This window comes from Vipera ursinii, assembly GCF_947247035.1.
Source record: "Vipera ursinii genome assembly, contig: scaffold_116, whole genome shotgun sequence".
NCBI classification, from domain to species: Eukaryota; Metazoa; Chordata; class Lepidosauria; order Squamata; family Viperidae; genus Vipera; species Vipera ursinii.
The window spans coordinates 83,428-98,798 of NW_028148353.1; the positions used below are offsets into that span (position 1 = coordinate 83,428).

The following is a 15,371-nucleotide window of genomic DNA, read 5'->3' on the forward strand; positions in this document are numbered from 1 at the left end:
TGAGGGAGGAAGAGGAGGAGGAGGAGGATCGTGGGGTCCTTGGTGCTCTCTGAGCTGGGTGGTTTTCTTGCAGACATTTCATGACCCAACTAGGGGACATCATCAGGGCTGGAAGGGAAGGGGGTTTGCAGGGGGGAGGAGGAGGAGGACTGTGGGGTCCTTGGTTCCCTCTGAGCTGGGTGGCTTCCTTGCAGACGTTGCATGGCCCAACTAGGTAACATCATCAGGGCTGGAAGGGAAGGGGGTTTGTGGAGAGGAGGAGGAGGGGAATGAGGAGTGGCTTCCCCCGTTGACTTTGCTTGTCGGAAGGGATCACATGACCACGGCACGCTGTGACCATCATAAATATGAACCAGTTGCCAAGCATCCGATGCTGCAATGGTTGTTAAGTGTGAAAACGGTCACAAGTCACTTCTTTCAGGGCCCTTGCAACTTTGAACGGTCGCGAAATGAGTAGTAAATCAAGGGAGTTACCTGTAGTAAGTTGGAGAGCTGGATTTTTCCCTATGAAACTTGGCCTCGTTGTTTATTATGGGCATTTTGCTTTTTTTTTTTTGGACGCCTGTCCGGCTAAGAGACCTCCTCAAGCAGCGGAAAGCAGAACACGTCATTACATCTGATTGTCCATTTTTATAGACATAGTTAGCGCCCCAAAACCCATCATTGGTCTCCCTGGGATGCCAAAGACGGCTGCTTCCAGATGACAGCTTGGAGAAACGCTGGCGAGATGTTCTCAGATGTTCTCCAGAGCTTTACAGCTGGGCTCTTCCAACTTGGCCCTTTGACGACTTGTGGACTTCAACTCCCAGAATTCCTCAGCCAGGCACGCTGGGAGTTGAAGTCCACAAGTCGTCAAAGGACCATCAGCTGCTCTTCCCCACTTTGCACCCCATCAATCCCAACACTTACCGACTCCCTTGTCTGTTGGCTGTCATAAGTTCCAGCTTGCTATTTTGGGTCAGGGTCACGACCCCGACTCACCCACCCACCCCCCAAAAACTGGCCAATGGTTGGGCTGAATCCATAAAAGTTGAGTCCACCAATCACTACACCCATAAGAGCGGGTGTCTCACCTCTGCTCTTCCGCCAGTCCAGAGGACTCCTCCTTTTGCACCTCAGTTGGAGAGGAAGTCGATGGACGCCCGCACGGTCTTGGAGGTCCAGACATCCATGGCTGCCACTTTGATCTCCGTATCGCCGAACTGCATGCTGGCCCGTATCTCCCGCCGGTTTTTCTTGGGCGAGTTGGACTCGTCCAGTTCCTCCAATTCGAGACTGATGGCGCCACACTTCCTCACCCCCGGATCGGTGATGTAGATGGCCTCATCCGTGGCGCAGCAGTAGATGTTGATGATGATCTTGCGTTGACCCACCCGGGCTGGGCAGTAGCTCCTCTGTACCACTTCGCCCAAGGCCACCGACTGGTCCACTGAGACGAACTTCTCAAAGACGTCGGTGCACCAGTTCTTCCCATCCTTGACCAGCAACTTCTCCTTGGGGTGCTTCCCCTCCACAAACTTGTTCAGCACCCCCACGCCGTAGGTCAAGGGCGAGCGCCTCACCCGGACGATGGTGGGGTCGAGGCCGAAGAGCACAGCCCCTTTCAGGATGGTCAGGCCCACGTCCTGAGGGATGATGACCCGGCAGCAGCTGCTGAAGGCGGACTGGACGGCGTGCTGTAAAATGGCCGACTCGGCAAAGCCGCCAACCAGGAAGAGGAACTTGATGCCTTTCACTTCGGGCTTCTTCATGAGGTCATCTGAAGGAAGGAAGGAAGGAAGAAGTCGGAAAGGGGAGGAGAAGAAAGGAAGGGAGGAGATGCCCTGGGTCCAACCGAGGGACAAACCTGGACATTTGCTCGAGATGGGACGTGAGGAGGATGAGACAGATACAAAGAGTCTTGTTTCTTCATAATTTAGCTCAGGGGATCCCAACCTGTGGGCCGTGAACCACTGCCCGGCCGTGGCCTGTTGGCCACCAGGCCACAGAACAGGCTGGCCAGTACGCATACATGTGTGGCAGCACTCCCACTTGCGCTAGCGCCGACGCTGTGGCAAAAACGGCACCGCCACCCATCAAAAGCAGGGCACTGCCACGCGGCAAAAACGGGTGGTGCTAGCGAGTGTGGCACGTGCTGGTGGCCCTGTTTATGCATGCACATGTGCCTGAAAAATGCTTCCCCCTCCCTTTTCCTCCGGTCCACCAACAGAGAAAGGTTGGAGATCTCTGATTTAGCTCACGGGAGGACTTTCGCCCTTGAGTGTGAATTGGGTAGCAGGAATTGGGAGGTCTACTCTAGGATCAAGGGAGACAGGGTAGCAGTCTCCCAGTATTTGAGGGAGGGGCTGCAAAAGAGAAGTGGGGGTCAACTCCCAGGCCCAGCAGGGGAGGCCCAGAGGACTCACCAATGTGCCTGATGATCTGGCTGACGGTGGGCTGGAAGAGATCGTTCATGGCCTCGGGAGACATGCGCAGCATCCCTTGAGAGGACCACTTCACCAAGTGCATGCTGGGAAGGCAAGGGGGGAGACAGAGGGCTGAGAAGGGGAGGGTCCCTCATTTTATTTCATGTGATGGTCTTGAACCCATCGGTGGCCTAACAGTCTGAGGGTCCAAAATTACCTCCCCACACTCACTCAGTCATACACACTCACAAACACACACATGCAAACTAGTGAGTTCTGCTGTTTCTTCGCGGCTCTGATTCTGTAGGTCTGTCTCTCTGTGTATCATCTCTCTCATCTATCTATCTATCTATCTATCTATCTATCTATCTATCTATCTATCTAGCCCTCTATCTCTATCTCTATCTATCTATCTATCTATCTATCTATCTATCTATCTATCTATCTATCTATCTATCTATCTATCTATCTATCTATCCCTCTATCCCTCTATCTATCTATCTATCTATCTGTCTATCTGTCTATCTATCTATCTATCTATCTATCTCCCTCTCTATGTATCCTTATCATCTCTCTCCCCCCCCCTCTCTCTCTATCTTCCATATCATCTGTCTGTCTGTCTGTCTATCTATCTATCCCTCTATCTATCCATCTATCCATCTATCTATCTATCTATCTATCTATCTATCTATCTATCTATCTATCTAATCTATTTATCTATCTATCCCTCTATATCTATCTATCTATCTATCTATCTATCTATCTATCTATCTATCTATCTATCTAATCTATTTATCTATCTATCCCTCTATATCTATCTATCTATCTATCTATCTATCTATCTATCTATCTATCTATCTATCTATCTATCTATCTCCCTCTCTATGTATCCTTATATCTCTCTCTCTCCCTCTCTATCCTTTCATATCATCTCTCTCTCTATCTTCCACATCATCTGTCTGTCTGTCTGTCTATCTATCTATCTATCTATCTATCTATCTATCTATCTATCTATCTATCTCTCTATCTATCTATCATCTCCCCCCCCCCCCGTGGCCCCCGGGTTCTCCCCCACCTGCTGCGCTTCAGGGCGGTCTCCACGTTCTGCCCCCGCTGCTTGCGGTAGAAGTCGATGAAGGAGAAGGGGAGGGAGATGTTGAGGGGGTTGGCCCGGTGGGGGGCGGCCGTCCGCTTCCGGGCCTCGAAAGCGATGGTCAGGTCGACCCAGGCCGCCGGGCGCTTGGCCTTGAAGGTGGCGATGAAGTCTTCCCCAAATATCTGGCAGAGCAGCTTCTCAAAGGCCAGGTCCACCCCGACAGCCCCGTAGGGACCTCCTGGCCGGAGAGGGGAGAGCAAGAGAGGGACGGCCAGGTCAGGAACCGGGAGAGAGCGGCCGCTCTCCGTGCCCCCAAACAGGAGCCCGGAAGGTCCTCCTCTGGCAAACGAGGGGGGGGCTCTTCGGAGCAGCTGCTTCCAGGCCCCTCTGGATTGGGGGCCACCACGGAGAATGTCAGCTCTGCTCTCTCCGGTTCGCCCCAGAAGGAGCTAAGATCTCCAGAAGTGGCCCTGCAGCTTGTCTAGTTCCACCTTTAGGATCCATTTCATCTAGAGAGAGTCCTCAGCTGACAACGGAGCCCCAAATTCCTTTCCCTTCCCTTCCCTTCCCTTCCTTTCCTTTCCTTTCACTTCACTTCACTTCACTTCACTTCCTCTCCATTCCATTGCTAAGCAAGACATTTGTTAAGAGAACTTTGTGTCACTTTACAACCTTTCTTAAAATCGTTCAACGGTTTCCAAGAAGGCTCCAGAGCCATTTGCACCACTCAGGTGACCCCGAAGACCCCGATAAACCTCCAGGTGGCCTCAATGACTCTCTAAAAGGAGGCAAAGGACCGGCTGTCTGCAGGGAGTATAAATCCTTCCATTCCCCACCATCCAGCAAGAGCTGAAGAAGCTTCTGGGAGGAGTCTTTAAAGAGAAAACAGAAAAGTCCAGTTGCCTCCTGAAAAAAAGCACCTTTAAATTAAATTAATTTTAATTTTTAATTTTTAATGTTATCTTAATTGTGGGCTGTATTAATTTAATTTAATTTTATTCTCTCTTTTGTATTGTTTTTAACTTGCCCTGTGAACCGCCCCGAGTCCTTCGGGAATAGGGCGGTATATAAATTCAACTAATAACAATAATAATGATGATGGAGAATCTCTGTAGACTTTTAGCTTTTTATTTTTTTTCTTTTTAATGTACGCATTCATCATTTTTATTTTATTTCTTAAATTTTTGTCAGTGTTTATCTCCAGCATATTTAAACTCAGTTACTGAGGGCTGAGCTCAAACATGCTTGGGATAAACAGTGTGTCCATCATCTGACAAAAATTGAACTAAAACGAAGGATAGATAAAGTTGGCCCAAGGCTGCCATCCGCTGAAGGATCTACCGTTAAGAAAAGTCAAGGACATCTTCTGTGAAAATCAGCTAGGAGATATCACCTCAGTAGTTTTAAAAATAGCGAAATAATTATCGCTTCACTAGGTTTAAAAATAGTTAAATAATTATCGCTTTACTAGGTTTAAAAATAGTTAAATAATTATCGCTTCACTAGGTTTAAAAATAGTTAAATAATTATCGCTTCACTAGGTTTAAAAATAGTTAAATAATTATCGCTTCACTAGGTTTAAAAATAGTTAAATAATTATCGCTTCACTAGGTTTAAAAGTAGTTAAATAATTATCGCTTCACTAGGTTTAAAAATAGTCCTTTTTCCAATATATTTTTTTCAACGAGTTGTTTCAATTGTAGCCACTAGATGGAGCTCTAGGATAAATACAGCTGCCGGTTTTGCAGGAAAGAAGAAATTTAAACATATTTCCTGAGGATACAAGGAAACAGCCCTGGGCTGCTTCATCCTCAGTCTCTCCTCCTCTTCCTTTTGTGTTATCTTTACACCTTTACAAAATCACACTGACTGCATGCGTTTTAATCGGCACGGCACACTGAACAGGGTGGGTTACTGCATGGGAGTTTGGCGGGTCGAATCCCGAGTGCCGCGTAGCAGAGTGAGCGCCTGTTACTCGTCCCAGCTTCTGCCAACCTAGCAGTTCGAAAGCACGTAAAAATGCAAGTAGAAAAATAGGGACCACTCCGGTGGGAAGGTAACAGAGTTCTGTGCGCCTTTGGCGTCTAGTCATGCCGGCCACATGACCACGGAGACGTCCTCGGAGAAGCGCCGGCTCTTCGGCTTTGAAATGGAGACGAGCACCGGCCCCTAGAGTCGGAAACGACTAGCACACATGTGCGGGGGAACCTTTACCTTTTTATAGATACAGAAGACTCCAACTCCTATAATCCCCAGCTAGCATCTCCGCATATCTCGGAGGATGGGGCCGGGGTGGGGGGTGGGGGTCCAATCTATCTTCAAAGACCCCAACTTCAGCCAAGCTGGTCGAAACATTGAAAGCTAAAGCGATACTTGGAAGAGTTGACACCATAACAATCTGGAGATCCCAAAGGTGCTTTTTTTCCCCCCCAGGAGGCAACTCGACTTTCTTGTTTATCTTTGAAGATATTTTGCTTCCTATCCCAGAAGCTTCTTCAGGTTCTGACTGGATGGTGGGGAATGGAAGGATTTATACTCCTTGCAGACAGCTTGGTCATTTGCATCCTTTTTAGAGAGTCGTTGAGGCCGCTTGGAGGTTTATCTGTGTCCTCAGGGTCACCTGAGTGGTGCAAATGGATGTGGGGCCTTCTTGGCTGCAGGATTTTCTTCCCTGTGTCCACTGTTGAACACAGAGGATTTATACTCCTTGCGGACAGCTGGTCATTTGCCTCCTTTTTAGAGAGCCGTTGAGGCCACTGTTGAGGTTAGCTGTGTCCTTGGGGGGTCACCTGAGTGGTGCAAATGGGTGTGGGGCCTTCTTGGCTGCAGGATGTTTCCTTCCGCTGTTCAAGACAGGCGCAGGATGATGGGGATGAGTCTATGGTGGGCCTGCATCTCAAACTGAAGCACAAAATGGTTCCTGGAGTCCTGCAATGTTTTCTGGAAATCCCCTCGGGCTCCCAACAACATTCGAAGGGTGTCCATCCCTAAGTGCATATCTAATGAGATCTCTCCTCCACTGGGCCACTAGGGGTGGACTAGAAGACCTCCAAGGTCCCTTGCAACTCGGTTGCCTATGGGGATTCTCCGTCCTCCAGATCAGGGTTGTCCCAAAGGTGTTGTTTTTTTTTCAGGAGGCAACTGGGCTTTCCTTGTTTTTCTTGGAAGACGTTTCGCTTCTCATCCCAGAAGCTTCCTCCGCTCTGACTGGAGGGTGGGGAGTGGAAGGATTTAGAGGGCTTGCAAACAATTGGTCATTTGCAATACTTTTGGAGAGTCGTTGAGGCCACCTGGAGGTTTGTCTGTGTCCTCAGGGTCACCCGAGTAGTGCAAATGTATGTGGAGCCTTCTTGGATGCAAGACACTTCCTACCAGACAGAAAACGTCCTACAGCAAAGAAGGCTCCACACCCATTTGCACCACTCAGGTAACCCTGAGGACACAACAAACCTCCAAGTGGCCTCAACGACCCAAAGAATTGCAAATGACCAGCAGTCTGCAAGGAGTATAAATCCTTCCGTTCCCCACCACCCAGTCAAAGCTGAAGAAGCTTCCGGGATGAGAAGCGAAACGTCTTCAAAGGAAAAACAAATAAAGTCCAGTTGCCTCCTGGGGGGGAAAAAAGCACCTTTGGAGCCTCCAGGAACTGGATGGGTGAGAAGCTCCGTAAAGAATCCGGAGCGTATCAGTCAGAAGGACGGGATGGATATGACTGGGAAAAGGGGAATATCCACCCCTCCGTGCCCCTCCCCCCAAGGGCCCCTCCCCACCAGCCTCACCGGACGCCTTGTAGAGCTCTTTCAGGGTGCCCTGCGGCTGCTCGATCTGGTGGACTGTCAGATCCACCGTCCCCCCGCCGCAGTCGGCCACCACGTAGCGGTCCCCTGGCCAGCAAAGAAAAGGCAGGTGAGGCTCTGCTTGCTGAAGACACGGATGCCCGCCTGAGGTGTTGGGGAGGGGAAGAGGAAGCGGGGCCCATCGTCTGGGCATGACGTCAGGGGGGCTTCTTTCAGACACGATGGGCAGCAGACAGACCCCCCCCAACAAGGCCAGAGACCCTTCCACATTCAGCCCAGGGCAAAACTGGTTATGAGCTGGGTGGTCTCCTTGCAGACGTTTCCTTACCCAACTAGGTAACGTCATCAGAGCAAGGAGGGAGTGTTCGATTTGCAGGGAGGAGGAGGAGGAGGGCAGAAGGGAGGACTGTGGGGTCGTTGGCAGTCTCCGAACTTGGTTTTCTTGCCGTTTCAGCACCCAACTAGGCAACCTCGTCAGTGCTAGAAGGGAATGGGGTTTGGGAGGAGGAGGAGGAGGAGGAGGAGGAGGAGGAGGAGGAGGAGGAGGAGAACTGTGGGGTCCTTGGTGCTCTCTGAGCTGGGTGGTTTTTCTTGCAGACGTTTCATGACCCCAACTAGGGAACATCATCAGTGCTAGAAGGGAGGGGGGTTTGCAGAGAGGAGGAGGAGAAGGAGGAGGGAGGGAGGGAGGGAGGAGGGAGGAGGAGGAGGAGGAGGAGGAGGAGGAGGAGGAGGAGGAGGAGGGAGGAGGAGGAGGAAGACTGTGGGGTCCTTGGTGCTCTCTGAGCTTGGTGGTTTCCTTGTAGATGTTTCATTACCCAACTAGGTAACATTATCTGTGCTGGAAGGAAGGAGGGTTTTAAGAGAGGAGGAGGAGGAGGAGGAGGAAGACTGTGGGGTCCTGGGTGATCTCCGAGCTTGGTGGTTTTCTTCTGCAGATGTTTCATGACCCAACTAGGTAACATCTGTGCTAGAAGAAGGAGGGTTTTAAGAGAGGAGGAGGAGGAGGAGGAGGAGGAGGAGGAGGAGGACTGTGGGGTCCTGGCGTGCTCTCCGAGCTTGGTGGTTTCCTTGCAGATGTTTCATGACCCAACTAGGCAACATCATCAGTGCTCCAGCGCTGTTTGGGTCATGAAACATCTGCAAGAAATCAACCAGGCTCAGAGAGCATCAAGTACGCCTCATTTCAACCCTGAGCTACAGATATTCTCTTTCCGGACTCTGGAACGACTGCAGAGAAGAGCAACAAAAATGATTAGAGGGCTGGAGGCTAAAACATACAAAGGTTACAAGAATTGGGGATGCTTAGTCTCATGAAAGACCGGAGGGTCCCCCTATTCTTCAGAGCCCCTGAAGAAGGCGGGACAAGAAGCGACGGATGGAAACTCACCAAGGAGAGAAGCAACCTAGAACTAAGGAGAAATTTCAGGACAGTGATAGATAATTAATTAATCATCATCATCATTCATTAATCAGTGGAACAACCTGCCTCCAGACGTTCTGTGGTGCATCGCCAGAGGCTTTCAAGAAGAGACTGGACAACCACCTTTGTCTGAAATGGCACAGGTTCTCCTGCCTGAGCAGGGGGTTGGACTAGAAGACCTCCAGGGTCCCTGCCAGCTCTATCGCTCTATGTCCTTTTATAATGGTCCATAATTTTCCACCGTGATCTGAAAACCTATTTATTTGAACAGGCCGGCCTTGGTTTAAGGGCTTGGGGTATTTTTAATTATTTATTGTTAGGGCTTAATTAATTTAATTTTATTTTAACTTTTGTAATGTAATGCTTTTATTGCCCTGAGTCCTTCGGGAGAAGGGCGGTATAGAAATTCAATTAATAAATAATAAAAATAAATAATAAATAATTTTTCCGCCGCAGAAGCCACCAGTCGCCCTGGGCTTCCTCCAGCTTTGCTTTAGGCCAAGAACAACACGGGCCTTGAGTTAACCCTTTCTCCGCCTCAGTACTGGGTCCCTCTCCTTCGTGCCCGGGGTTTTGACTTCCCCTCCGGTGCAAAACTCCGAAGCTTTTGGTTTCCCATAGACCAAGGAATGTAAAATATTGGTGGAAACCGGGAGAACCCTGTTTGGAGCACTCTGGATCTAGCAGAGCAAGCCTAATCGCCTCCAGCACCGGGGTGAAGGGGTTGTATATGCAGGAAGTCCTTGACTTACGACCATTCTTTTCGCGGCCGCAGCGGCAACGGCGCTGGTAAAAGTGACTCGTGACCGTTTCCACACTTAACGACCGTCGCCCCAGCCTCCGTGGTCACACGATCGAAATCCAGAGGCTCGGCAACTGGCATGTACATAGGACAGTTTTTTTTTTAAAAAAATCCCATTTATATCCCGCCCTTCTCCGAAGACTCAGGGCGGCTTACAAGCTTAGCAGTCGCAGACTCCTGGGGTCACACGATCCCCCTCTTGCCGTCTTCCAACCGGCCAAGTCCACGGGGGGAGGGGGGAAGGGAGCCGGATTCACATAACCACCATATGTCAAACTTAACTTTGCAAGAAAGGCCGAGTATAGAAAGGGGCAAAACTCGCTAAATGACGGTCTCGCTCAGCGGCAGAGAATCTGGGGCCCCCAAAGGTTGGCCGTAAGCCAAGGACGACCTGCGTGGGGTGGGGAGAGGAGTGGAGCCCAGAAGGCAGATTGGGGCAGTGGTCAAATTGAGCCCCCCCCCTCCCCTCTTCCCGCCCCTTCTTGGGGGCATCTTCTCTGCCAGCGATCCGCTCTCTGGCTTTCAGGCACCCGGGCCAGCCGGGCGGTTTGGGACTCCCGTGCCCATCCTCCCCAGCCAGCCTTTCCCGGAGAGACAACCCCACCCCCCTACCTGTCTCCATTTCTGACCACAGTTCGCCCACCCCGGACTCGATCAGGAAAGTCCGGCTGTGCCTGGACGGCGGAGCTGCTCCCGGGCTGTAAGAGGAGAGAGAGGGCAGGGGGTGAGGCGGGGGTCCCGGCCTCGGTGGGCGAAGGGCCAGGAAGAGGCTGCCCCGAGCGATTCAGGGGGTCTTCCTTGCTTCCTGGCAACGGACACGCGGGGGCTGCGTTCCGATGAGAAGAGGAGGTTAGCTAGTTTGGGGTCGTGAAAGGTTGGCAAGGAAAAGGACACCACTCAGAGAGGACCAAGGATTCCCCCCCTCCTCCCCCACTTCTCTCTACAACACCCCCCCCCCCAGCCCTGACGATGTTACCTAGCTTGGTCATGAAACGTCTGCAAGGAAACCACCCAGCTCAGAGGGGCACCAAGGACCCCACAGTCCTCCTCCTCCTCCTCTCCTGCACTGCAATCACCACTCCCTCCTAGCACTGATGATGTTACCTAGCTGGGTCCTGAAACGTCTGCAAGAAAGCCCCCAAGCTCAGAGAAACACCAAGGACCCCACAGTCCTCCTCCTCCTCCTCCACTGCACTCTGCAAACACCACTCCCTCCTAGCATTGACGATGTTACCTAGTTTGGTCATGAAACGTCTGCAAGACCAAGGACCCCACACTCTTTTCCTTCCCCCTCCTCCTCCCCCTCCTCTCCACAAACCCCACTCCCTCCTAGCACTGATGATGTTCCTAGCTGGGTCCTGAAACGTCTCCAAAAAACCCACCCAAGCTCAGACAGCACCAAGGACCCCACAGTCCTCTCCTCCTCCTCCTCCTCCTCCTCCTCCTCCCCCTTCTAGCACTGACAATGTCCCCTAGTTGGGTCATGAAACGTCCGCAAGGAGACCACCCAGCTCAGAGGGCATCAGGGACCCCCTCACTTCCCCCCTCAGCTGCCAAGCTCCTCCTTGCCCGGTCTTGCCCCTCGTCCTGCCCCCCCTGCCTGGGCCCTTCGGCTGGGCCGTGCCCCCCACCCCACCCCGGACCGGCTCCTGCCTACCCTGCCTGAAGCTGGAGTCAATGGGCAGGTCCGCGGGTCGCCCGTTCGCCTGGGGTCTGTAGCTGAGGTCGATCAGCTGGTTGAGGCGCAGCTTCCGGCAGTAGATGGAGGCGGCCTCCGGCTCCAGAGCGATCAGCAGCTGCTCGGGGTTCTCCGGAGACACCAGCCCTGCCTGAAGGGAAGAAAAGAGGGGGGGTTCCTTTCATTAGCCAGAAGGGGCCCCCCCGCAGAGCACTCATCTGGGGGGGCACCAGGTTGGAGAAAGCCCAAGGGAGCTCCCAAGTTCTGCTGGCCGGCTGCCCTTGAAGCATCCGAGGGATTCCCCAGGGAAAAAAGAGGGCAAGGCTGGCTGGGGGATTCTGGGAACTGAAGTCCACGTGTCCCAAAGCTCCTAAGGTTGGAAAGCCCTGAGCTAAGGAATGATATGTAGGGGGGGGGGATCTTCTTCCCCTCCTCTCTCTGCCCTGGAATCTTCCCCCCAAATGCTTTATTTCCACAGTATTTTAAGTTCAGAGCTGAAGAAAGAAAGAAAAAGAAAGAAAGAAAGAAAGAAAGAAAGAAAGAAAGAAAGAAAGAAAGAAAGAAAGAAAGAAAAAGGAAGGAAGGAAGGAAGGAAGGAAGGAAGGAAGGAAGGAAAAAGAAAGAAAGAAAGAAAGAGAAAGAAAGAAAGAAAGAGAGAAAGAAAGAAAGAAAGAAAGAAGAAGAAAGAAAAAAGAAAGAAAGAAAGAAAGAAAAAGAAAGAAGAAAGAAAAGGGAAAGGGAAGGAAGGAAGGGAAAGGAAAGAAAGAAAAAGAAAGAAAGAAGAAAGAAAGAAAGAAAGAAAGAAAGAAAGAAAGAAAGAAAGAAAGAAAGAAAGAAAAAGAAAGAAAGAAAGAAGGGAAAGGGAAGGAAGGAAGGAAGGGAAAGGAAAGAAAGAAAAAGAAGAAAAAGAAAAAGAAAGAAAGAAAGAAAGAAAGAAGAAAAGAAAGAAAGAAAGAAAGAAAGAAAGAAAGAAAAGGGAAAGGGAAGGAAGGAAGGAAGAGAAAGAAAGAGAAAAAAAGAAAGAGAAAGAAGAAAGAAAGAAAGAAAGAAAGAAAGAAAGAAAGAAAGAAAGAGACAGAGAGAGAGAGAGGAAGGAAGGAAGGAAGGGAAAAGAAAGAAAGAAAGAGAGGAAAGAAAGAAAGAAAGAAAGAAAGAAAGAAAGAAGAAAGAAAAAAAGAAAAGAAAGAAAGAAAGAAAAAGAAAGAAAGAAAGAAAGAAGAAAGAAAAAAAGAAAAGAAAGAAAGAAAGAGAAAAAGAAAGAAAGAAAGAGAAGGGAAAGGAAAGAAAGAAGAAAGAAAGAAAGAAAGAAAGAAAGAAAGAAAGGAAAGGAAGGAAGGAAGGAAGGAAGGAAGGAGGAAAAGAAAGAAAGAGAAAGAAAGAAAGAAAGAAAGAAAGAAAGAAAGAAAGAAAGAGAGAGAGAGAGAGAGAGAAAGAAAGAAAGAAGAAGAAAGAAAAAAGAAAGAAAGAAAGAAAGAAAGAAAAAGAAAGAAAGAAAGAAAAAGGGAAAGGGAAGGAAGGAAGGAAGGAAGGGAAAGGAAAGAAAGAAAGAAAGAAAGAAAGAAAGAAAGAAAGAAAGAAGAAAGAAGAAGAAAGAAAAAAGAAAGAAAGAAAGAAAAGAAAGAAAGAAAGAAAGAAAAGGGATATGGAAGGAAGGAAGGAAGGAAGGGAAAGGAAAGAAAGAAAGAGAAAGAAAGAAAGAAAGAAAGAAAGAAAGAAAGAAAGAAAGAAAGAAAGAAAGAAAGAAAAGAAGAAGAAGAAGAAAAAGAAATGAGAGAGAGAAAGAGAAAGAGGAAAGAAAGAAAGAGAGAGAGAAAGAGGGAGGGAGGGAGGGAAGCTGGCACTCACCAAGTAAGCCGCTTCCCTCATGAACTGCTTGGCCGGCTGCTTCCAAATGGCGGGCACCGTGATCACCCACCGGATGGCATCGGCCACGGGCAAGGCCGGGCACTGGTCCTTCAGCTCCTACAAAAGAGGGGTGGGGGTCCAAGGGGGTCCTGGCTGCATATCAGGGCCTGGGGGAAATCCATCCCAGCAGGGATGCTGGCTGGGGATTCTGGGAGACGAAGTCCACAAAGCGGCCAACTGGGAGACCCCTGATTAACAAGGAAGAACCTCCTTTGACCTCCGCACAGAGTTGTCCCGGGAGGGTCTCTCCCTCCCTCCTTCTCTCCCTCCCTTATTCCTCCCTCCCTCCTTCTTTCCTTCCTTCTTTCCTCCCTTCCTTCTTTCCTCCCTTCCCCTTCCCTCTCTCCCTCCCTACTTACTTACTTACTTCCCTCGTTCCTTCCTTCCTTCCCTCCCTCCCTCCCTCCCTCCCTCCCTTCCCTCTCTCCCTCCCTACTTACTTACTTCCCTCGTTCCTTCCTTCCTTCCTCCCTCCTCCCTCCCTTCCCTCTCTCCCTCCCTACTTACTTACTTCCCTCGTTCTTCCTCCCTCCCTCCCTCCCTCCCCTCCCTTCCCTCTCTCCCTCCCTACTTACTTACTTACTTCCCTCGTTCCTTCCTTCCTTCCTCCCTCCCTCCCTCCCTCCCTCCTTCCCTCTCTCCCTCCCTACTTACTTACTTCCTCGTTCCTTCCTTCCTTCCTCCCTCCCTCCCTCCCTTCCCTCTCTCCCTCCCTACTTACTTACTTCCCTCGTTCCTTCCTCCCTCCCTCCCTCCCTCCCTCCCTTCCCTCTCTCCCTCCCTACTTACTTACTTACTTCCCTCGTTCCTTCCTTCCTTCCTCCCTCCCTCCCTTCCCTCTCTCCCTCCCCTACTTACTTACTTCCCTCGTTCCTTCCTTCCTTCCTCCCTCCCTCCCTTCCCTCTCTCCCTCCCTACTTACTTACTTCCCTCCTTCCTTCCTCCCTCCCTCCCTCCCTCCCTCCCTTCCTCTCTCCCCTCCCTACTTACTTACTTCCCTCGTTCCTTCCTTCCTTCCTCCCTCCCTCCCTCCCTCCCTCCCTTCCCTCTCTCCCTCCCTACTTACTTACTTCCCCTCCTTCCTTCCTCCCTCCCTCCCTCCCTTCCCTCTCTCCCTCCCTACTTACTTACTTCCCTCGTTCCTTCCTTCCTTCCTCCCTCCCTCCCTCCCTTCCTGGAAGTCTTTCAAGAAGAGACTGGACAGCCATTTGTCTGAAATGCTAGAGGATCTCCTGCTTGAGCAGGGGCTGGACTAGATGACCTCAAAGGTCCCTTCCAACTGTTATTCTGCTAGCCTTCCTTCCTTCCTTCCTTCCTTCCTTCCTCCCTCCCTCCCTCCCTCTCTCCCTCCCTCCCTCCCTCCCTCTCTCCCTCCCTCCCTCCCCTTCCTTCCTCCCTCCCTCCCTCCCTCCCTCCCTCCCTCCCTCCCTTCCTTCCTTCCTTCCTTCCTTCCTTCCCTCAGGTGACATCTTCCCCCCCAACCCCTGGAGAAGTGGGGGGGATCTCCCCGCCTCCCCCTCTCACCTGCAGGGCCTGCTGCTTGAAGAAGCGAAGGGCGTGGCCAAAGACCTCCAAGGCCGGCACCTTCTTCCCGTTCACGGCCCCAGTTCGGTCTTCATGCTCAGATCCTGACATAAAAGGCAGCCAGCGAGAGGACTTTCAGGCCGGGTGGGAAACGGGGCAGGGGGCCTTCGCAGGCAGCCTTCCGGTCCCCACCACTGAGGAGGCCGACCTTTCCGTCGCTAGAGGGAGACCGTCCGTTAAGTCAGTTTCGCCCCACTCTACTCACTCTGGAACTGTGGATCTTCATTTTGAACTTCTCAAAGTAGAGCCAGTCCCGGGCTTCCTCCGGTCCAGATCGTGGTAATAGTCCCGGGCTGTTGTAGCCAAAGCTGTGGAAGGCGCCTTCCACGGCGTCAAGAGGAGGCTGGTGGGGGTCTTCTGGTGGGCCACGCCGGGGTCTCCTCCCTCCCATTTCCTGCCAGGGAAGAATCCAAAGTGGAATTAATTCTCCCCACCTCATAGGAAGGCCCCGAGATGGGGCTGGTCTCTTCCGAAACGGGAACCCCATCGGTCTGAATTCTGTGGCGTGCAAGTCGGGGGCTCGACCTGACGTTTGTCTGGTACCCAAAAAAAACTTTACCCGGAGGAATTTCCTATTTAGAACCAGGGCCCCTAGCTTTGTCTCTCCAATCTTGGCCCCCTTTAAGAAGAGCTGTGGACTTCAACTCCCAGAATCCCCCAACCAGCCGTGCAGAGTTAGAT

General features: G+C 51.0%; 1 protein-coding gene across 1 annotated transcript; it reads right to left on the reverse strand.

Moving 5' to 3' along the window:
- Positions 1–865: 865 nt before the first annotated feature.
- On the reverse strand, positions 866–15,084 carry HSPA12B (heat shock protein family A (Hsp70) member 12B; the record flags this gene model as incomplete). Its single annotated transcript, XM_083380150.1, is given in 12 exon segments — positions 866–1,759; positions 2,406–2,509; positions 3,481–3,739; positions 7,281–7,385; positions 11,181–11,352; positions 13,047–13,163; positions 14,631–14,710; positions 14,713–14,734; positions 14,896–14,960; positions 14,963–14,987; positions 14,989–15,015; positions 15,018–15,084. Coding segments are annotated over 12 exon segments (1,687 nt in total), but the record flags the coding sequence as incomplete, so codon positions are not given.
- Between the last annotated feature and the right edge of the window lie 287 nt (positions 15,085–15,371).